This window comes from Platichthys flesus, chromosome 10 (genome assembly GCF_949316205.1).
Source record: "Platichthys flesus chromosome 10, fPlaFle2.1, whole genome shotgun sequence".
NCBI lineage: Eukaryota > Metazoa > Chordata > Actinopteri > Pleuronectiformes > Pleuronectidae > Platichthys > Platichthys flesus.
Genome location: NC_084954.1, coordinates 16,521,713 through 16,546,340, shown reverse-complemented (window position 1 = coordinate 16,546,340; position 24,628 = coordinate 16,521,713). Strand labels below are relative to the sequence as shown.

The window sequence follows — 24,628 nt, the reverse complement described above, 5'->3', positions numbered from 1 at the left end:
TGCAGCACCAGGCCCAGCCATGATGTCATGGCTATTTGAAGGGGTTTAACTGGCCAACTATAATAACCCATTCCTTTAAAAAACAGCCTCCACTGGAAGAAATATTTCTCTGTTGCTCACTTGGGCTCTCCGCATTCCTGCCGGTTCCTGAACCTCCCAATCCAAACAGAACAGGGTCCCACACTGCCGGGGTTTTCTTTTTGACTTTTTTTCCTCCTGAATCTATTTCCTCTCTACTTTTTGGGCGATTCTAGGGAACAATGGCACCTTTTATACATCTGTTCTGTCAAAGCTGTCCCTCGCCACGATTGTCCTCACACACTGTTGACTCAGTTCGCTGCAGACAAGGCGAGGTAAGACATCCCGTTGCTGACAATATGTCATGTTTGCGAGACAAAAAAGTTAAATAATCAATAATATGTCTGAGAGGACTGAGACTGAGAGGCCTCCGTATATTTCAGGGGCCTTCTGTTGTGTACAAGAAGTCAGAAAAATCTGCTCCTTATTATGCAATCAGGGATCAAACAAAAGTCCTTATACTTTATGCACTGTATGAAATCAAGGGTTCATTATGCACAAGGAAATTCAATTACAAGGGTCCTATTTCAAATGCATGTTTATGCAAGGAAATGATCCAAGTGAAGCCATCTACTTGCTTAAAATGCAATCACCCTCCATTGAATACACTCGCTACAGTGTTTAGGGTCTGACGCCATCCCCTCCCGCTTCATTCACAAATCCAGCCACAGGAAACAAGCAGCTATACACTCTCTCTCTCTCCTCCGGCCTCCTGTGCCAGCTGAATCCCAGGCAGAGGGCCTGATGATTTGGGGTCACAATCAGCTCCAGATGTTGTTGGGGACATTGCAATGTCCAGGGAAAGTTATGCGCAGCGGCCTTGCATCACACTCTGGAAATCTCCAAACAGCTACCACATGAGCTCAGTTACATACAAGGCAGTCTATCCGACTGTTGGCCTGACGACGTCTCTGGAGAGCAGGGAAATGAAAAATGTGCCGCGGGAGCCAACATCTCCCTGTAGCGGCGAGCACTGCCAGCCTTGGAAAATGCTATCTGTGTAGACATAAACATTAAAATCCAATCCTGTAAACGTTAATATGACAATCCTATGTTAATGCGAACATGACGCCTGCTGCAGCCGGAGCAGCTGTGAGCGGAGAGGCTGCTGCGTGTTGTCGGTCTATCACAGCGGGGTGCAGGGAGGTGACTGGGGGCCAGTTGTCAGGAGACCACCCTAAACAGGGCCCAAACAGCCAGCTGGAGGGATTGAGAAGGCGCCATGTTGCACTGACTGACCAAATTCTTCAGATAGCTCATGGGAGGACAGGCCGTCCGCTGGCAGATGGGAAGAAGGCTATCTCTCCAGCCACAGTGGAACCCCCCCACCCGCTTACATCACCCTGTAAAAGTCTTTGCTGGAACCTTCTTCTGCTTGTTTTCTCTGCTGCCTCCAAGGCAATGTTTGAAACGTTTTGCACTCCATGTTGGGCCTTGAACTTGAGCCGTTGCCAGGATTTGGTCAACCCCCCGAAAATCCGGCGTACCCCTGATGGAACAATTATCTGTGAAAACAAACGTTGCGGTGATGGACTGCCAGAGTCCAATGGATGATGGGCAAGAGGGCAGGAAGAGGGGAGGGCTGTCATGCTCTCAGCAGCTCCAGAGGACAAGTAGGAAATGGAACAAACCAGCTCAAGGTTAAGAGTCGGGCCAGAAAAGTCTTCTTCCATAAAGGGCAAAAATACTTCCGATAAAAATCTGATAAAAAAATGCTTCCAAGAAAAACGGACTAAACTTCCATGGTTATTTTTTCCGAGCGGGGGCAGAACGACGCCAACAGTCGGCTTGAACTGATCACCCTACAACTCCATGCCAGCTTCATCACAACAGTCTGAAAAATGCTTTTAGTCGAATCTTTGTTTTCACTCGGTCTAACAACAGCAGACGCCAAAGCAGACGATTTATCTGTTGCATAAACACACCACTGGGAGTCAGTAATCTATTATGGAGATGAATTGGCTAATTGTGTGTGTGTGTGTGTGTGTGTGTGTGTGTGTGTGTGTGTGTGTGTGTGTGTGTGTGTGAGAGAGAGACTATGTGTGTAGTTTTGCCTTAATATGTGTAATTCATCCTTCTTAATCTCCTTGCAATCAACATTTAAATCCAAGAATAAATTTCACATGCTTGTCCAGTATTACTCTGTGCAGCAGAAACAAATACTTCATTCTAAAAAACAAGCAGAGCGGTCAGTGAAAGTTTTTACAGACCCTACTTTTTTCTTTATTTGTATTTGGTCATGTTTATTCAAGCTCGGGGGCCAAAACTAACTTCAATTTGTCAGGTTTATATGAAATGATAAATAACAACACCATGAGGCAGAGGCAGTAAATCGTGATCAGGACCGCTTTATGGTGTTTATAGAATACAAGCATCATGGGACACATAGTAGGTAGAAACCGAGATTCCAATCATTGCAATGAACCCTCCCGTGAATGGGAGAGGTCTTTTTCCTTCTTTGACTGTGTCTCTTTTACGTTCATATGAGCTTCTAGCTGTGTATCTGTAAGAATGCTCACTGCAGTGCACACACAAATTGGAAAGATTAAGAAAAATAACAGTAAATATTTTCCTGAAAACAAAAAGATGCAACACAGGCCATGAAGAACCATTAAACCATTGGTGCTGGTCTTAATGAAGAGAAAAATAGTTAGGAGTGTTATCAATTCAGTGCAGATCAAAATAGAAATCCAGATCCAGTGAATTTAAATGTGGTTTCATCAGGGGATTGTTGGACCTTGGCAGCACTTTCTATCTTTCCTCTTCTTCTGGATTTTGAGTTGTTTCAACTGCTTCAGTGATTACTCTTCGGATGTGACTGTTTACACACTTAACAAACTACATCATCTGGCACAGTCTAGCTTTTTCGTTTTTCTCATGATCATTTCCCCTCTTGCCAGCCTGAAATCTTCTCGATCTACATGCTGCCACGTTTCAATATTTAAAAATAAAAAACTTCAATGCCGCCCCCTAAAAAAGCTCCTTTATCTTCTTGGATGAAAATAATTGCTGCTTATTGGGAATCTGGACGACATTTGTTTATAACTCATCTGCAGTTACTTTGAAGTGTAGTTTAAGTTTTGAAATTTTAATTTCTAGAGCAAAACATAATTAAAGAGCCACACTGCACAGTATCCAATCAGGACAGTGGAACTAAATGACAGTGCTGGGTGATCCATCACTTGATTGATTTAGAGTGTGTACTATTTTGAATGTCCAATGCAGACACATTCCCACGTCTGACTTTGAAACTATATAGCACAACAGTAGACTTGACATTATAGCTGGCTCGTTGCCTCGATCTCCAGCCTTTCATTTTAGCACAATCAGCAGACACCCTCGCTTTGAACTCAATGACAACTTCATATTGAGGGAGCCTAAAATAAACGTTCGTCTATTCCCATCTCACGAGCACGGTTTATTACAACGGGCGCCGTGTTCTGAAGTGTTTTCCCACATCTGCCTGATTATGGCTCTTCTTCTGAAGCGCAGCTGTCACAAGACCGGGCTATAACTCCTGCTCCGAGGAGAGAGGCTGCAGACTCTGGCCCTAATTAGGCATCTTAGAGTAATTAGACTAAACACAGCCTTCACGCTCCACTCTGCTCATTCATCATGCTCTGCTCCAGTGCAGAGGAAATGCACTGTATGCAGCCGCACAAACGAGCAACACACTCGGCCGTGCTGCGCTTAATCCTCCAGGCCCTGGCTGATCGCTGTGTGAGAGTCCGGGGACAAACCGGCACTATTACACTGAATGTGTTTCTTATTGAGGAGCTGCGGACCTCCTGCCTCCAAAGAGTGTAGCCTAAGGAGAAGGAAGCGCTTGAGATCCAGTTGAGTCACAGAGGATGAAGTAGCATGAAACCATATCCCGTCCGGCTGTTGACTTTGGGCAGGGAGAGGCAGGGGTCGTAACAAATACAATAGATGAGAGGATCAAGCACTAAACCTCCATAAATCCACTTGTTTTAGACCTCTGTGAATGATGCTGTCTTTTAACATTTGAACTGCGCTATGGTGTTTGACAGCAGGGGACGGTTAAAAACACGTGGTCTTGAAATACCACAGAGGAAGACGGGGTGGTTCGACTGAACAAATCAAGGGCTGACTCACTGACACAAGCTGTGGTTTTCGTTACCACGCAGGTGATTTCCACGTTTTATAGATGCTGACCCGAGCTTGAGTTTTCAGGAAGAGTGACACATTTTACAACAATCGATGATCTCATCTCAGGAACCAACAGAGAAGCAGGTCATTCAAAGTGAAATCCATCCGCACTCACCGATGACGATGAGGGTGTAGTTGATGTTTACGCTGCCAAAGCCGTTCGTAGCCTTGCAGATGTAGGTGCCCGTGTCATCTGCCTCCACCTCCTTGATCTTCAGGCCCATGCGGAGGATACGGAAACGGATCCAGCCGCTGTGGATGTTGCGCCCATCTTTGGTCCACATAATCAGGGGTGGAGGGTCACCTTCCACCGGACACGGCAGCTTAATGGCACTTCCAAGTCGGGCTGACTGCCTGTGAGCAACCTTCGCTGAAACCCGTGGAGGTCCTGAGAACACACAAACATCATTCCTTTTTTAGAAGCCAAATATCAACCTGAAATGTAGACAGACTGTGTTGTCAAGGTGCTTTTTTCTTCTTCTTTGTGTGTGTCCGCCCTGCGTAACAATTCTCTCATCATTGAGATGTTCTTTGAGCTGTGTTTTTGATAACCTGAAGTCAATTATTCAAAACATGAAGAATCTGCAGCTCACAATAACATGAAAATGTGATTTCTTGTGTTTATATCAATATTTTTGATATGGTAAATCCCCTTGGTGTGCTTCGACATAGAAAGAAAGAAAACACCTAGATCAGTGGTTACCAACCGTGTCATTCTATAATCCCTATGACAAAGCAATGTCTGCTACCTATGACAGGACGCAAAGACCCTTTAAGATTTTACATTTTTAATGATTTTATGAAGGGACATTTTACAGAAAAAAAGGAGATCAGATTCTAACAATAATCATAAACACATGGCCCACTCAATAGCTCTTCAACACCAAAGGAATTTAAATTTGAACATCGATTAAAACTCTATCCAAAATCCTCAGAACACCCTTTGAATGAAATGATTTTTGTGGTTTTTCCAAGATGAAGACCGAATCACATCATTATCACAACAATCACATAATTTATCCTGTGACCCGTTCAGGGAATCCTAACCAAACAGTTTGGGAACTGATGATCTAAACCACTACACGCTAAACATTATGGTGGGTTAGCAGCTTATGGAAACTCACCTCATGCATTACATGGCAGGAAATAAAATCGGATGCAAAGATCAGGCACATCAGTGCGTTTTTATTTATTTAATTTACTAATATTCATTTTCGTTTATTACCGAAGCAACACTGCAAAATCACTGTTTGTAAACTTACAAGTGGACATCTTACCCACGCTTCACCCTACCCTGTAAATCTATTGAAATCAGCAAATGTCCCTCAGTAGAGCACATTTCTTCACCAAGACCCAACAGCCCCCTTAAATTCAATCAAACTGCACTCGATTTCAGACACTCACAAATATCTGTTCCCTAAATGTGCCTTTTTAGATCCATCAATTATCCCATGGAAACATTTTTGAAATGTGTCCTATCGTGAAAAGTTGAAGAAAGTGGATAAAAATCCAATACCTGACTCAGATCTGCCCCCGAATGTAGTGGGTTCTGCTCTGACAAATACACCACATCTTTCCACCAAGTTTTGTGAAAAAATCCGTTCGGTTGCTTTTGTGTAATCTTGCTTAAAAACAAACCAACCAACCGACCGACAAACAGGGGTGAAAACATAACCTCCTCAACTGGGGTAAATATCTCAATCCTAATTTCCCTGACTAATCACAGCCTTGAAAACAGCATGGCTGTAGGCAGATGGAATGAGATAGAGGTAATTTGTCATCTTTTTGTCTGATCACCCAGAAATGTTGAAAACAGATTGTAATAATTGGACAAGCCCTGTCGTCCACTGCCTGCACAGAGAGGGTAAAGTGTTCTGGCTCTGGTTTTGTGTAGCGTGCAAGAGATCAAAGTGTTGCAGGGGGAGGTGGGTCACAGTGAGAAGGACAGCAGCCTGTTCTCCCTGCTCATAATTGGCTCGGGTCTGCTCCCTCAGATCTGGTGAAGTGAAGCGGGCCGAAACGCCCTGTGATGGTGTTAGGAGGCCTGCGCCGCTGCTCGCACAGCACCAGGTCTTCAACTAACCCCCCCCCACCACCACCACCACCAAAAACAAAACAAAACCCTGAATTACTGAGCTGACTAGACACGGAAGAGAAACAGGAGATTGGGGGAGTGAAAAAAAGAAATAAGGGGGGAGGAAATCCAACCTAACCCTATAGCAGCAGCAGCAGCCCCCAAAAGTACACAGAGTGCAGTCTGTGCCTCCGAACAAATGGCTGGTCTGGTAGCAGTAAAAACAATGGGGAGGGTAAGTACACATGGCCTCTCCCAACACTTACACACACGCTCAAACACACAAACACACACAAACACACACACACACAGTCACAATCCTTTGGTGCATTTCACACATATGGTAAACAAGAAGTTCAGTTTAGTGATGGGGCTGCAGTGGAAGAGGAGACACAGGTAACTCCATCTGGTCGTTTTATCCATCACATTGCCAACAGATGTATCTCAGATGTTGCAGGTAAAACACACACGATATGTCGACTGCTGTGCCGCTCGACATTAACCAGCAAAATAGCTCGACACACAAAAAACGTATGTATTGCCACAATACTCAACTGAAAAAAGTTAATCTTGTGAGTGTAGAATGAAGAAAGCCTACTTCCTTTTTCTTTCAGTGTTTTTCCCAACCATGCATGAACACACACACACACACACACACACACACACACACACACACACACACACACACACACACAGTTTTCCTTACTCTCTGTGGACGATCTTTCCTCGTGCACAGGAAATTGGAAGTGTCATTGTTTATGTCTGTGGAGAAAATGCAATTGCAGTCTTTTTTGGCTGCTGTCAGCCGGCCCATTTCTCACTCCTCTCCTAAAAGAAGAGCGGAACAGAGGCGCTCACTGTTTCTGCTCTCGCGGACTCTGATTTAGGACCACAAACAGGTCACAGCATTGGCTTGGTGTTGCTGGGGCTCACATGGACTGAGTTGATCCTAAAAGACTAAACCGCCATTTCTGCCAAATCTTGAACAAATAAGCTTCAGTTATTTCCTCTGACTTATGGTCGCACAAGCCACTCAGCCATGCGTTCCCTCTGGATTTATGGAGGGAAATCACGCACAAAACGAGGTCTGATTCATGTCAAAGGTTTAGTTGAAGCAAAGTGTCGAAACACAAAAATCCTACATGTGTCAAACAACATTATCTTAGAATGATATACTTCTTGGGAAAATCTAGGGGGGACCTCTGAATGAATGGTGAACTGTAAAATCTCTGTAGAGTTGTTGGGAGAACATTCAACACTTTTTGTGGATAATCTTCAAGATTTTGTGCTCTTAACTGTTTTAGCCTTGTGCTGGCTGTAACCTTACATTTAATTTACATATACAACAATATGTAACTTCGGCCGCGAGGGGGTCTCTTAATTAAAACAATAACGAGTAGTGAAGCAGTGTGGAATCATGGGAGTTGCTGTCTTCAACACCTTTTGCCGATTAAAATCTACCTGACGGAACTCTGTACTCATGTTACACAGAAAACAGCTATAGAATAACCGTGATCCATTACAGCTAGTGACTTAAACAAACAGTGGAAGGAACAGCTGACTGGCAAACTGGCTAGCAATGCGTCTTCCTTTGTCATTGGTTGTTGAGTTGGAAGTTATAGCAGAGACGGGAAAAGTCACAGGTTCAGAGGAAACAAGCTATTTATTGGTGACCAAAATGAAGTTTTCCATCACCTCAAATCAAATTTAAGATTTCTCTGGGTTTGAACATGGTTGGAACCATTTTGGATAATGTAAGTGCACAAGTCAACAAATGTATAGAATAGGTCTAGTTGTTTTTAGACTACATCTTTACAGCTCTAAGTAAGAACACATGTAAAAATGGTATATTCACACCTAACTAACTTTTACCAAAATAACAAAACAAAATTCCCAACTTTTCTTTTAATTGTGATATGGCTCTATGTGATCTTGAACTTGTGCTCCACAGGACGACTCCAACTCCTAACTTTTTTGGGCTTAATAAACTATAAAAGCTTTGGCTGAGGCTCCAGGCAACAGGAATGTGCAACAAATGATTTCCTCCCTCCATCTCCGCCCCTTAAAAAACCTTTGAAGTCCTTTCGAAAAACAAGACATGAAGAGGTGCTGAAATCAAGGACATCAACTGAATAACTTAATAAGTATTTGTGCTGTGTGCATGAGCACCATCCTTTCCTCATCAGGGACTCTCCTCCTCCTCCCCCTCCTCCCCCTCATCCTCCTCCTCCTCCTAACTCTCTCAAGGACAGGTTCCCTTAACCTTGGAGTTGAAAGCTCTGAAGTCACACAGAGGCCCTTCTGTAGCAAATCCAAATCTGAGAAAAGGGGAATTATTTGCCTTATCTGCTTGATTGTAAGATACATAGTTCAACAAGTGTGAAATGCAACATGTAATCCCAACATACTGGAGGTGAAATGCACTGTGGCTGCTGTTTTTCTTCTGAGGCTAACTCTCAATTACCATAAGTGAGTTCCTCTGCGGAGGCAGTGATGAATGGGAATGTGCCAGATTTATGACAAACTGCTGAGCATTTCACAGTGTTTATTCAAATTGTTAGAATTGTTAGCTGGTCTGTAAATGGAAAATGATACACACGACCATATGGGCTTTCCCGTGTTTCAGCGGTGGTAAAGCGCTCCTTATTATAGCCGAGCCCCATGTGTGAATGGAATCTTTCATAGCTCAGGAAGAGGAGGAGGGCGCCCCGGCGACTCACAGAATTAGCACTGTTTTTCTTTGCTCAATTTGGTGAAGGATTATTTTAAGAGAAAGGGGCACATTCAATAAGAGGCATTCTTACGATTCAGACTAAATATAGTCGCTTCTGCGAATCTTTATGAGCGGGGAAATGAACTGTTGATCTGACGTCCAGGCATCCATGGAGGGAAATATGTTAGGAAGTGTCAGAATGCAAATGAAACACAGAAACGCAGAAAGAAAAAATAAGCCCACAAAAGCTGCCAGGGTTGAGCAATGATCAGATGTGCTGGCACCTCTCCCCTCATTTATGTTCTCTTTTACGAAACACCTGTAGATTTGTAATGATGTGTGCATGCATGTTTCCTGCCATACAAAGGGCTCTGTTTTTTTTCGTCTTTGCAAACATGTCAATAAAGGGCCTGTCTTGGCTGCTGACAGATGCTCCAGCAGCGAACACCTGGAACTTAACCAACCACAATGAGAATAACGTGATAATGCACGCAACACCCTCCGCCCGATACAGCACAGTAATTCAGACAACACTGTAAACTTCTAATAAAAAGGATTTGGGCCTTAATCTCCAGCCAACTGCAAGAATTTCTTGTGCATCAAAAGGCTTTTGCATGCTGCCAGACTGAAGTGATTCATTACTTAGATAAACACTGATCCAAGTGAATATGCAGTATTTACATAAAGGATAAGAAGCAGAGCGACAGATAGAAGCTGGAGAATGCATCCTCCTACTCAGCAGCACTGTGTAAGTTCAGCAGACCGTACAAGAGCCGACAGACCTGTAACGTAACGGTGAAAGGTTTAATGAAGCCCATTGCTTGCAGGAAAATATTCGATCATGCATCCCTTAAAATCTCAGGAACAGTTGTGTAATAAAAATCTTCAAAATGAATGGCGCGGGAAGAAAGTAGCCAATAAGGAAGAGTTGAAGGAACATGAGATACTGAAAAACAAAACAAATACATGAAAGCGAAGAAACCAAATCCAGAGTCGGTGACTTCACTTGAGACTGGAGGGGTTGGGTGAAGGCGAAAGGTGAGGCCGACACTACAAGCCAGGGAGTGTGTGAAAGGCCAGAGCTTCTGTTCAGACCATGAGGCTGCGCTTGGCTATACATTTCACAAGCAGAGATAAAAATCAGCATAAAACGGTCAGAGGTGGGGGGGGGGGATTGCCATCTTGGCAATTCAAGAAAGCAGGCGAGTTGAAGTGAGGGAGGGAGGGGAGGTAGTGACAGGCTGAAAGGGGACGGGATATGTGGAATGGTGGTGCTCTGACAGTGGCGGGGCAGCGGAGGGTGAAGGACGCCGTCTTTTCTTTCCCCTCCAGACGTCCTGCCCAGCAAATTCACCCAGCGTGGTAATCAATACCTGTTATTTCCCCCTCTCGCCTTTCCAATCAATAGATAAGAGCGGAATAATACCGGCCAGGACAATGGCTCTTTCTTCATTACCATCTGATGTGGGCTGAATAGCAACTTCTTTGGTGGTGGGAATGGTACAGGAGGAGCTATTGGGTGACATGAGGGACTAGAGGAACAGCAGGGGGGGGAAGTCAAAGAGGAGGATAAGATGCTCCAGTCCATCTATCTGATCAGAGCTGAATCACTGGAACAACATCGCAGCTTGTTTACTGTGAAGCCGCATCTGCTTCCTTGGCGATTGGCTCCAGAGCAACAGACTCTCGCCGACCCCTCATCAAAAGAACAGGAAAGAAACGGAGAGAAATTACTCCAGCATCGTAAAGCTCCTGGAAACATCTCCATCACGCGGCCGGCCCTTAACGGGCCCTACTGTGGAGCCTTTGAACTCTGAGCTGCTACATCTTATTAAACCTGAATGCTTTCTCCCGGCCTCAGCTGCCTCTGTCGGAGAGAAGAAGCATGTGTGTGAGTGTGTGTGAACTCCTAACTTCTGTCATCTGCCATTATAGTGCAACAAAAATCCAGGTTATAATAAATAATTTATGTGTAAATTTATGTTTAAACTGTGCACAGATAGGATTTATACGAACACTAGTCATCATTTCAACTTCTCGCAACCTTAAACGAGGACTGCAATAAACAAAATACTTGGCATTGTGAATACAATATGTTATGCAAGTGTGGCCATTGCAATGCTATTTCCTACCTACCAAACCGATCATGAGATGTCAGGATCCGGGCTGCTTACTAACTTTTTTCCGGGGAGAAGTCCTGCCTAGTGTGATTTATTACAGAATATATACTTTGATCATGTGAAGGGCCTCTATTAATTCAGGTTCAGGGCTCTCCATGAGGCGTCTGTACTTTTCCATATGTCTACAAGCGGGGAAAAGTATGGAGTCTTCCTTATGGAAAGTCCTTCACCTGAATTAATAGAGGCCTTTCATATAACGGTTTTTGAGTGGCTGTTTTGTCTTATAACTGGATACTGTATACACGGTGCAGTGGAACACTTCCTAGCCTGCTTTTCCAGTGTGTTACCTGCCCGACCACAGTACAGAAGGTGGGCATTTTCTTTTGAAAGTAGTTTCAATACTACCATATATTAATATGCCTGTCAAAGAGTATTTTTCTCGCTGCTAAAGATACAACTTTACTGTACTATTATATATTAAATATTTTTGTTTGCCTTTTGAGCCGTAGATCTTGCTGTCTGAAAAATACTGAAAATCACTGAGCAACACTGCACGACATGTTCTCCCATTACCTTGAACATGAACACTGGTTTATTGCACCATCCCATCCTGCTGCAGGCAAATCAAATGTGTATCTGATTAGTCATCTTAAAAAAGTCACCAACACATCCAGTATAAATGGCATTCACTTAAAACTATATAGTGCTCAGCTGTTTTGGGAAATAATTAATCATATATATGCAAATAAATATGTTAAAGATCTGTTGGTTTTTGTGGGATTTATTAAATGATAGCCAAACAAGCAGTGTATTGATTTCAAACCTCTGTGTGTGTGTGTGTGTGTGTGTGTGTGTGTGTTTGTGTGTGTGTGTATGTGTGTGTGCAGTTGGTGGGATTATTACTTGGGGGTGTGATATCTCCAGATGATTCACTTTTTGAGCTGATCTGTCAAAGGTCAAGCTGAAGGTCAAGATCAACAAAAATATGGTCTGAAAAACACTTTTTCCAAAATATGTCAGGCAGTGGAGCTATAGAGGAATATAAAGCTTATATTTATCAGAAAATGAAATCTGAGAATGATGTCATGCTTAGTTAAAAAAATATTTGTTCTGCATTCTGTAGGACTATAGCTTATTTAGATTGAAAAAATACATCAATATCATACGGTGTTATTATATAATAGACTAATTTTCGGAGAAACGTGCTAATTCAGAGGCACAACTTGTCATGCGATTGAGAGTCAGTAATTCACTGGTCCTGTCATATAAAGCACACACAGTGAGTGGCACTCTAGTCGCTTTATCTCACTCCATTAGGCTAAGGCCTGGTGCACACACAGGGGCTGAGTGTGTGCTTAGAGCCACTTATCAGGGAAGAGGCACCAGGAGGGAGGCCGGGAGGAGAAAGAAAGACCAGATAGAGTGACAGACAGAGACAGAGACACAGAAAGAGGGGTCAGAGGAGGGGAGAGAAAGAAATTGAAGCCAAGGAGAGAGAAATAGGGTGAGAGTTAAAGAGAGGAGAGTTGATTTAGAGAGTGGCGGGGAGCAGAGGCTAAGATGGCAGAGAGGCCTCCTTTAACACAGAGCTCATAAGGAGAGGAGGGCTGCATGGGGGAGTGAAGGGGGATTAGGTGGGCCCAGGCGGCAGTAACCAGGAATCCCAACAATCTCACACCCCACTCCCTGGCCCAGGCTCAGCCTCGGCCATATGACACACACTCGAACAGACCTTTCTGTCTGCAATACAGAGCAGGGCACCAACAAGCACCTGTTTATTACTGTCAGTCTGACATGTTTGGAGATCGACCAAAGCACTTGGCACTGATCAGGGCATTGTGAGAATTCTCACACATGTTTGGCTGCTCTGGACCATCTGTGTATTGTCTTTTTATTCTCTCCTGATACACTCATTAACGCAAACAGATCAGCAATTTAAGACAACAAAATGTCTCATAATGATCACCCACCTGCCTTGAATATGCCTCTAAAAACCCCATGACTCACGGTTCGTTTTTAACAACATGGTTTAAACCCCTATATAAGTTTGAGGTTTTTCGAGATGACAAACAGAAAGGAAAGTCGAAAACCCTCACATTATTGATCTTTTAAGGGAGCTCTGATCCAACATTGGATTGAAATATGGCACATACTGCAGTTTCTTCTTCAGTGTTGTCATTAGAATTCTCAAACAATAATTACAGAGAGCTATATACAAAGAGGTTTACAGATTTGACAAGGATCACTCCACAAACTGCTTTTGTTGCTCTAAGAAAGATTTTTCAAATGTGAAATTTAATTGAGTAACACCAGCAGCAATACAAACATTTTCCTTTTTAAGAAATTTGCTCTTTAATAAGAAATAAACAAACCAAAGAATAAAGTATATATTCAAGCAACCACTTGATACCAGCGTTCGTATTTTACCATTTTGAATCTGGAATACATTTTATTTGGTATAGTAAAGTATTGGCTCCAAGTCCCGTTAGCTGGAAACCACTGCTCCATAGCACGATGTTGGACAATAAACTCTAAAGGCTGTTACCTCCTCCTCATAAAAAACCTCTGTTTTGTTGTTTCGTGGCCTCCATCAGTCAACAGTGAGGTGCATCCTGTCACTCCCAGCACGCTACCTCCTCCTCTTCTACAGCCCTGCATTCCACGGTGGGGAAAAACGAACTCCAATCTGCTCGTTGTGTACAATTGACACAGTCGGAGTCCAGCCTGGAGGTGCTGAATTAGATGCAGATGTCTTACTAAGGGGAATCACTTTGCTCAGTGTTGGCCTGATGTTATTCTGACTGGCAGAGAGGCACAGACGAAGTAAACAGACCGTTTGAGACAGACATGCTGTCACCACCGGACCAATGTGTGTGTCTCTTGTATGTGTTGTGGCCACATCTGTGTGATGATGATGATGATGATGATGATGATGATGATGATGATGATGATGATGATGATGAAGATGGCCGAGTCTGGCGCTGAGTGTCCTTCCAGGAACCCTACACCCGCGTGCAGTCTGAGGATCAGCCAGTCACCATGACACTGGGAAGCGCTTTACACCAGCGCCTTTGTCAACAAGGTCTTTTCAGGAGGGGGCCAATGACAGACTGTGATGTAGCAGGAGTGTTCGCGCAGAATGGAGCGATTCGCAGAGGAACAGGCGGGCGGGAGTGGCGAAGGAGAGGAGCGGTTGAGGAGAAGAGAAAGGCGGGTGACACAGAGACGAGACAGAGCGGGGAGAAGGGGGTAGAGGCGAGGGGTTAGCGAGACAGACGGACGGAGGGGAGGGAGGAACTGGCAAAGCTCTCACTGACAGCAATGGGGCCTCTTGACAATCCAGGAATATTGTCTGAAATCAATCTGTCATCATGGAGCTGTTGAGCTTGTCATTACAATGCGGTACTCGCCCTTTCACAGTGACAATTTGTTCAGTGCTTTCCCAGTTCACCTTACTCCCCGGCTGTACAAAGGTCACTGCCCTCTATCCTCGTCTGTCTGCCAGTCTGACGGTCTCTTTCTTTGTTAATGAACTCTCCACACACAGAGACGCAGTCCTTTATCAAGGTGACCTGCGCAAAAACTGATGTCTGATGACCAGAGGAGATGTCCTACAACAAGGATTCCTGTTACATTAACGAATCTTCATATTTCTTAGCATCAACTTCACAAAAAATGTGAATATACAAGGTATGAGTGTACAGTCACACGGCCGCGGCTCTGTTATGCTGGACCCACACATAAGTGCTGCATTAACATTCGACATGGGCATGCCCAACGCTTGATGCTGGTGCAATCCTCATAATGACAACAATCATCATCTCTTGGTATGGACACACAACGGATCTTGCTTTTGTCTGCAGTGGAAATAAAATCCACAAAAAGATGAGCACACACTAGGTTCACCTTTCACATTAACATGAAATCAGTCTGCCAAGTCCGAGAGACAAGAAAGATGCAGTGGACTGAACGCTACAGTAACTCACTTTGACCCTTGAGGTATAAAGTAGTTTTACAAGACAGGCCAGGTCAGGGCTAGCTGACATCAGTAGCTATATCTGCAATACATCATGTATACAAGGTCAAAACTCCTGCTGACATTCTAATTAAATTTGGAAAGTTTCAAACTAAAATATCTCCCCATCAATTAAATAATTCATGGTAAGCCATCAGATTGTTAGTGGGAAACAGTATTTTAAATTAAAGAAATATCGCCCTGTGTGTGGTTGCACTAGAGCAAAAGTCAGATGCTCCCAAGTCAGTAAGATCCACCCAGTGGAGGATATGAATGTCTGCACCAACTTTCAATTAATTAGACATGTCGCTGTAAATTAAAACATGTAAGCCTGCTGTTGTAGAATCAACAAAATAGAACCAACGGTCTGGAAACACATTTTGGTGCCAAAAAATCTATTAGATAGATGTCAAGATATTTAACTGAAGAAGTTACAACTACGAGCTGGTAGAGTATTAGTCAGCTAAGACGTTCAAATTGAATCCTCTCGGGATCATAAAGGCCTGCAGCATTCATGGAAAACCCTCCAGCAGTTGTTAAGATATTTTACCGCAAACTACAAATGTTAACCTCACGGTGGCGCTACATTAAAAAGTCACAGTATCAACAAATTCTCTGGAAACTGTCAATGTCCCTGTAAAATTTTATGGAAACCCATCACATGCTTTTTGAAACATTTCCGTCTGGAACAAAGTGTTGAACTAAGCCACCCGCCAACCCGACGAGCCAACCCTCTCATCTCTGGAGTCTATTCATTAATCTAAACATCCACAAAAAGCAGATCCAGTTAAGCCATTTGTCAATCGAGGCACAGAATAACTATGAATGTATGGAGAAGTGCCCCAATCTCCCAAGACTTAAACTCCAGCCTGGAGGCTGTTCCAAAGCTCAAACTCACATCTCAGAGCATGAGGAAATCAAATCAGATTCACTGCATGGTGCAGAATTCCAGTCTGGAATAGTAGTAGCCCTGCTATAAAATATGACATATTATACTTTTTGCTCCTGAAACGATTTTTTCCTCCCGTATCCCATTCCACTGTTCGAGTCAAAGCGGGGACACATTTTTCCATTCATTACAGAAGCAATGGGTCCCCTGAGTGAAAAACCTGGGCCTCTTTGCCTCCTCACCTCTGCTTCCAGCCTCGGGAGACTGCTGCTGTGGGCAACAGGAGCAAACAAATTCCATCATGACAGCCAATACGCTCGCAATGAAAACTCCTGTTTTGACGTCCTGTGACAAGCGCTCGCTCCAACCAGACTCTTTATCACATCAGTCAATGGGGACAATGCACCGAGAATTTCTGGGGTCGCTAGCAAGGAGAATGAAAAACAAAGTGGAAGTGAAAAAGCCACAAAGCCATGTGGGGTCTCATTCAAGCCCATCGGAGGTGAACTGAAGGGGGGGGGGGGGGACTGAAAGACGTGTCCGGGGGCGTGTGTGTCAAAAGCAGCCGAGGCCTCATTCAGAGCTCGTTATCCAGCCATTCCCTGGCTCAGTGTGTATGAATGTGTGTGTGTATACTCAATTTTGTTACCTCTTTAGGACTTTTTCCAGCATAAATACTGACCTTGACCGGACCAGTACACCTCATGGGGGCAAAATGCAGTCTCTTTTTGTTAACACTGTCTGTGTGTCTGTGTGTGTGTGTTTGTGTGTGTGTATGTGTGTGTGGTGGGGGAGGTAGCGGAAAAACAAAGATGGATAAGACTTTCATAACAAGGAGTCTGGTGTTGGGTTGTAAAGATGACGAACACCCTACTGCTTCCTAAAATTATAAACAGAGGAACAACAATGAAAGACTTGATGGCACGGTGATAGGACAAAATAAGAGGGGAACCTTATCCTGAAAAGATATGCAACAGGTATCTCCTTCCTGTCTGATTAGGTATTCTGATATGTGAGAGAGAGAGGACAGCGTCCCAGACTCAAGCAGGCTGTGGCAAGTACAGCGAACAAGCACATACAGCATGATGGGCCAGATAATGTTTCTGTGCTTTAAATCAGCATTTTATTCGCTAACATCATGACGACATTGGCTGGACTTGTCAAAACCTGCTCAGTCCAAGGAACTTCCTGAGGGCCGCCATCATGTTAATACAGTACGCTGCAGATACTGTATATTTTTGGGAACGACAAAAGGTTGTCCTGGCACATGGTTTCCTGTTTTTGTACAAGGGGCCTACACAGTACTGAGAGAAGATGCAACACGGAGCCAGTGCCAGAGGAAATATATAGAGGAGGAGGGAGAAGAAAAGGAGAGAGGAGGAACAGTTTTGGTTTCTGCACCCCCTGCCTGCTGCTGCTGTACGGTCACAATCATAAATCTACAAGTTAAAATCTACAGTTGAACAAAAACGGCTTCTCCCATTGAGGGGTGAAAGAGGGGAGCTATTGGATTCTCATCATTTCACTTTCTAAGGTGACTGAGTGAACAGCTGTGGAGCACAAAACGAACAAGTGGAGGAGGAGGAGGGAGGAGGAGGGAGGAGGGTCTCTCTCTTGACTTGGCTCCTCAAAAGAAAAAGAGAAAACAGAGTGGGACTGGATAAATGAAGGAGGCTTTGAAACTGGGGTTGCGCAAGACAAACATTTCCCACTGTGGGGCTGAAATGTTATTGTAAGGTCACTTGTAAGGTTCCAGCGCGGTGGACCCTCACCCCCACCTACAGGCTCGCTTGCAGTCGCTCGGGCCACTCTCTGGCCAAGGGTGTAACACAGCAGCCTGAAGTGTGGAGTCTAAACAGTGTCCAGATTAATCAGATGCTTATCACTATAGCTGGTTTCCGACATGCCTCAAAATCTGGTTGGTTTCTGTAATTTTTTTAAGGGGGTGTATTTGTGAATGCAAATGTTTGGGTTTGTTTCTGCAGATATTTCCGGGAACAGGTTTTCTGCCAGCGCCTTAGTGAAAAATCTAGAAAATGTCAGAGAGAGCCCATGTGAGAATACAGCAGGGAAATAAAATGTTTAACACGTGACAAATATCCGAGGATGAAAAATAGGTGCATTACCCGTAGAAGACGTAGAATGTGATGTTAATGTCGTCAAGAAGATGTGATTTCTGCAGTGGAATTTAAACGGAATGACTTTCCTCCTGTGTGCTCTGCTCAGACGCCGCCGCTCACCTGAATGTTCCAGAAGTTGAGAACCACAAAATCTCCTGCTGTGTTCTTCATATATAAAAAGCAAAAAGATCTTTTCAGGTATTTGCGTCTAAAAACGGCTTAAGTCAGGTAAAATGAGGGAAGTCGAACCATGCAAGAGGAAAAAAGGTTGATTATTATTTGAATGGTGAATGGTGTGCGCTTTGTAAACTGCTCCATGGGATTCGTGAAAGTTAACAGGAGCAAAAGGAATTCTATTTAACCAAACCCAAATCCATTCAGCCAGCAGGAAGAGTGTGTGTGGTCTGAAAACACTCCCGGAGCCAACTGCCCAAACAAACTAATCAGCATTGTACACACAGAGACCCTCCTATGATTCAATGGGGTTTACCTTAAACATTTAAACAAATGGAGAAAATTAAATTCTCCTCATGCGCCCCGGGGCATTAGCATACAGCTGAGAGTGAGGAATACTGAGAGCGGACAATGCCTTGTTGAAATTACACATGAATGCTAATTGAAGTGGCCATTAAAGTCAGTCAATGAGGGGAGTGTTGCTCACAGGGATTATATGACCCCGCTAAAGCAAACACCAACTGACCTCCATTATGACTACTTATCACAGCTACAGCCCTTTCCTTTCTTTCCCTGCGAGGGGTGAAGTCTGACACATTCCTCTCCCCGAATGTTTCCTCCCGAACTGACAGTGTCGGCAGTGTGTGCTGATAGATGGGGAACATGGATTGCTGTAGTGGTGGTAAGATTATTTCCGTGATCGAAACAGAGGGATCAAGGCAGGAGGAATAGTATTTCCACCTGGTGCATCGGGGAGGGAGGTGAAACAGCGGTTGGTGTACCTCTGAGGTTTTCCAAATTGCCCCATGCTCCTTGGATGTCTCATTACCACGACTTTTCTCAGGGTAATTTCAGCCTGCTTAATAAAACACACGCACATATATCCAGGCGCATGAAAGAGCGCTCATTCACTCTTGTAACTTCTTCTCACGCACCTCTAAATGGCCAGCGCCTGAATAAAGCGAGTCCCCCGTCTGCTGCAAGGGATGAGGAGTGTTTAAAATAAATTACTGCTACCCTTTCCAAGCTGGGGGACCACCACACGTAATAATCCATCCATTGTTCTCCACCAATGGACCCAGACTATGTACACGGGGGCCACGGAGAGCCCAGGAAGGCTGGGTGGGAGTAAAGGTCAGCTCATGCCTTGTTTTAACGACAGCACATTAACTTAACTCACTTCCTTCAGCTTTACACTGGTAATAAATGGGAGGAAATGCAAAGAGAAGCAGGGGACAAGAAGGGGGACATGTGTGAGAAGGGTGGCAGTGGGTGCTGGCCGTCTGGGTTGATAAACGCAGGAGGCTGGAGGTGTCGGACAGTCGCACTGATTAGAGTTGAGGCAGACGTTGAGGGATGTTTGACTTCCCTTGAGTTCTGCTGATTGTGGGCAGAAAAACAAAATGTAACACGAACCTGATTTTATTTCGAAGATCTAAATGGAGCATTATAATGGGAGTTGAGAGAGGGCTTTAAAAAATACGCTACTCAGCAGTAAAGACAGGCTGTCTTCGCCACAGTCTTACTAGCTTGGTGTACGAGCCAGAAACCCATTGTTACACCTTCTTACTATGCAGGAGCTATTTAAAAAATACAAGGACTCTGGGGCATTTGGCTTCTGAGAAACTAGCCTCATTATGGTTTAAGGAAATGGAATACTGTTGAGGAGCCAAATGGCCTTGTGATTTTAAGAGCCCTTGGCCAGCAGTTTATCTCATAGTACCTTCTTATTATGAGATCATGATGTAACTCTCTTATAAAATGTATATTTTCCAAACGGGGATGCAGAGCAGTCAGAGAGCTCTTAACTTCACCAGATGTCTCCAGAGTTGTTGCATCTATAAAATGCATCAAAACACAACCATTCAGTGTGTGTGTTTGTGTGTGTTCATTGTTCGATTGTTCTGGTGCATAGCAGAGACACCTGGTGCCTCTCTGTTTCTCGCAGGGTGCATTTCTGGAGATCCATATGCCCAGGCTGCCACATTCCTCGGCTAGTGGAGCCCAGCGGTCCCCAGGCCTGTCACCACATTAGAGTCTCTGCTGGGACACATCAGTGAGCACCTCCTCCAGCTGCTGGGGGTGGCAGAGCAACAGAGGGGGAGGAAAGAAGTCGCTGGGCTGGAGGAAGTGCAGGGTTCCTAAAGTGGGGGGGTCGTACAAAACGATTCTTGCTTGGCCAGTCGCAAAAACATAGCAGTGAGGAGAGGGAGGGTCGTGTGCATGTGTGTGTGTGTAGTGTGAGGGCAGGGGGTCCTGGGTCAGGTGTCGCTTGATGATTGACAGCAACAGGCTTAAATTTGTTCACCCAAACTTACTATTTTCTCAGTTGTATTGTCTGAAGTGTTAAGATAACAGCAGTAAACTCACACTTTAAACACACAAACCAACGAGATTCTGCTCTTTAAAATGTAATTTACATTTGTCAAAGATGTCATCATTCACTGTTCAAATTTAACAAGAACATTTTAACAGCTTGCCGGCCTTCACTTCTCTGTAAAAGCACAAGTTTTGAGTCAGAATCCCGACTGTATTTCACAGGATGACAGAGTCAAACATTTGCGTTTGGACTGTAACAGTGAGCTTACTGTATCACTGCCTCTGCTGAGGGAACTGTGGGATGTTTACACTTTACAGATTGTCAAACACCATTCAGAAACATCTTCCTCTGACTGGCAATGCCAACTATATTACTGTTGATGTGTCTGTCAGTCTGCACATCTGCAATCACTTCCAGGGAAATTATGAACAACCGGCTGTAAATTCTTCCTTCTGTCTGACACAAAAAACAGTTCAGAGCCATCGGACCTCCGCTCGCCATCGTCCCATCAGATTCCCCTTCGGGTTTCTCCTCCACTGACATCTGTTAATCTGTAAACATACAAAATTGCCTGTCTAATCTTATTTAGCCCTCACGTCTTGTTTACTTTTGGTTTAGTTGTGCCGTGAAGGCACGGCTGCCATGCTGTGAATGAGGCATTGTCTACAGACCCACAGATCTTATCTCTCCCTGTAAACCGCCGCCAACCATCCTGCCCCACCACCGCCCTCCTGCCTCCTCCACCTCAGGCTTGTGTGGCCACATGCAGGTATTGTACCAATCAGACGCCACTTGAATTCACTTCCAGACAGAGCTGGAGAGTAGCGCTTTGGAGCCTGCGTGTTTTGCCAGTGCGAGGTCTTTGGAGAAATGTGTCTGGCTTTCACATTTCTCTCCTTAAAGTCTAGTGTCGTTTTCAAGTTTTGCCTCTGCCTTTCACTCGTGCCACTGGATTGCATCAGACACTGTTCAGTAGCCAGTGATGGAGGGAGAAATCATAGAAATCTCCTCGACAGTGATTCATGAACCGTGGCACAATCAACAGTCCAGTGAATTGTGGTCAGACTGAGGTCTCCCACTCTGCACTCAAGTGTTTTGATCATGAACACACACAGGCTAATCTGAGGCAGCTCCTTGGCCAGTCGCGGGAGAGCTGGACTCTAACACTGACTTGTGTTCTTTCACCCCGGGAAGCTGATGGATGATGTTTGTTTGGTTTAGCTGTAGTGAAGGCGCACACACATTCTCTCTCACACACACACACTCACAAACACACACACACACACACACACACACAGAGCCATTGACTGAAACACATACAAACTGTGGGTAGGGGTAGGCTTGCCCTCTCTCGTTCCCCTCCTCGTGTTGATTTTGGGCTCTGTTAAGAGATTTTTTTTTTTACGTTTTCTTTTCCGTCCCTTACTTCTCTGTGAGAAAACTTTAGGAGGCAACTGAGGCTTTCTTCATGCTCACAAGAATCCAGCCAGTAAACATGACTTGTAACAAACTCAAAGTCTGGTATCACCTTCAAGGTTGAAGACCTTGAAGCACAATAAGAAAGAAAGTTTGTAAAGCAGCTCTCACCTCTTGCGCAGTCTGTGAGTAAAACAGCCTCAAAGATGAACAGCACAATCTTCAGGACATCCATGCTGTGCAAAGATAACTGCATGCTCCCTGAATCTGAAAGACACAAGGTGAAATATAGAGCAAGTCCGATCCATCGAGAATATAGATGAAGATTTTGAGAAGGTGAGAATATTTGAGCCATTACTTTGAGTTTTAAAATTAATACTTGCTTACAAAATCCCTGATTCGTAACAGTATGTTAAATAAGTAATATAATTGTCTATAAAGCTTTTATGAAGCTGTTTATAAGAAACTGGTAAGTTTTTCCGGCTGGATGGAGATATTTTCCTAAATTTGACCTTAGTGGTTCCCAAACTAGACTCCTTGAACACTTGGGAAGTGTAAAAACAAAAGAAGAGGGTTCTAAAGAGGGGCTAAAAACGAAGTAGGTTTAATGTCAATATTACAAAAATATTAAATATAAATTCAAATTTCAATCATAACCTGTAACCAGCCGTATTCAGTCTCAGGTCTTGGGTCTGTCTGGGACTTTGCATTGGGGGTTTGAAGACTTTTTTAAGGGTCTTTGTAAGAAAATTTAAAAGTCCTGGTTTAAGTAAAAACACAGTTGTGTGTGAGGGCGGATTTTCAGATGGTTCCCAAACTAGACTCATGGGAAACTTTGGGACACTGTGGAAAAAACTAAAGGGTCTAAAATGAAGCCCAAATACTGAAGGTTTGATTTAAATATTACAAACACAATAACTATAAATTTTGATTGAATTCATAGACAATAAGTTTGCTCCGTTACAGGATGTGTGATAGATTTCCCTCTGTAACCAACCACAGGTCTGGGGTCTGTCTAAGAGTTTAGTTTGGGGTGAGGGGTGTTAAGGCTATTTTAAGGGTCTTTGTAGTAAAATGAAGGTTTAAGTAAAAACACAGACATGACTGATTAGCCTGAATATTCAGTTAGCTAGCTAAGGTTTTGAATAGCAAAGTGCGCATGAAATAGTCTGTTTCTACACTTCACCTTGACTGTACTTACAGTAACGTGACAGAAGTTAGTGCTGCTCACTTCTAGCTCGAGTTAAACGTGCGAGTCAACAGGTTCGAGTTGTTTATAACGTCGATATAAGCGCGGGGCTGACATACCTGCACGGTGAATGAACGAAGTCAGCCTCGCATTAGGCTCCTGGCAGACAAGCTTCCAGCTGGAGTTGAGTCCATGAATCAGAAGTGACAGTGTCGACTCCTCAGCCGCGGCTAACGGACCCGCCGCGCGCTCCTCTCCGGCGCAAGATGGATTTAAATGTCGAGTGAAAAACCGGAAGTGGCCGCAAATCACAGCGAAACCTCCATGCGTTCAATTTATTTGACAAAAAACAAACAACTGCGGCAGGTCCACGCTTGTGCCGTAGTCCGCTGCGTCCACTCAGTGACTTTTCCCAGTGCGCACTCAGAGGAGGAGTGTTGTCCGTCCCAGCGCGGAGGCTGCGGACCAATCAGGGGCCGCGCAGCCCGGACACATTTAACTCTTTCTCGCTCTCTCTCTCTCTCTCTCTCTCTCTCTCTCTCTCTCTCTCTCTCTCTCACGCGCACGCTGACCTCTTCATCACAGACTTAATCTCAACACCGACAGTGCACGAGGGAACAGACAACAGCTGGTCAGTGTTAGAAAGGACACCACTGCTGAACTGTACGGCTCTACCACAGGGAGGATACTACATACTGATGTTCTGATTTAGAGTAAACATTTTTAAAACAATAGTATAAGTTATTATTACCTCGGAAACTCAAATCCACTCATCACTCTTATCAAATGTAATTTTACTTGATTGTTTATTTCAAATTACTTGTGTCTTTTTAATCTTTCTTTTTGCTCTTAATAATAATACGTTTGAAAGTAGAAAAGTATTTTAAAGTTATTAACTTACAGTTTTGTATCGCAAACTCGAATCCACTCATTACTCTTATAAAATGTACTTTTGATTGTTCCTTTCCCCATAACTTGTGTCTTTTCTTTTGCTATTTACAATAATACATGTAAAAGCAGAAAAGTATGTTTAAGTTATTATTAACTTACACTTGAGCATCGCAGACTCAAATCCACTCATTACTCTTATAAAATGTACTTTTACTTCATTGTTCTTTTCCCTACTACTTGTGTCGGTTGTTCTTTTCTTTTACTATAATGATAAAAATTGAAAAGTAAAAAAGTATGTTTCACTTTTGCATTGCACACTCAAATCCTCTCATTATTAACGTATTATTTACTATATAATGAATGCTTACGTAGTAGTTTTCTGCTATTATTTATGATTCTTAATCCTTTCCTTTTGCTATTAATTACCATTAATTCAATCAGAAACGTTATTTCACCTTT

At 43.8% G+C, this 24,628-nt stretch overlaps 1 protein-coding gene across 1 annotated transcript in view; it reads right to left on the bottom strand.

Annotated features, from left to right (window-relative positions):
* Positions 1–23,778, bottom strand: part of LOC133962487 (fibroblast growth factor receptor-like 1) — a 29,526-nt gene extending 5,748 nt beyond the window's left edge. Inside the window, exons 1-3 of the mRNA XM_062398108.1 lie at positions 23,398–23,778; positions 22,261–22,356; positions 4,364–4,636 (exon numbers count right to left, since the gene is read on the bottom strand). Of these exons, the coding sequence (XP_062254092.1) occupies positions 4,364–4,636; positions 22,261–22,345 (358 nt within the window). The 5' untranslated portion in view covers positions 22,346–22,356; positions 23,398–23,778. The remainder of the gene's footprint in view (positions 1–4,363; positions 4,637–22,260; positions 22,357–23,397) is intronic.
* Positions 23,779–24,628: the final 850 nt, after the last annotated feature.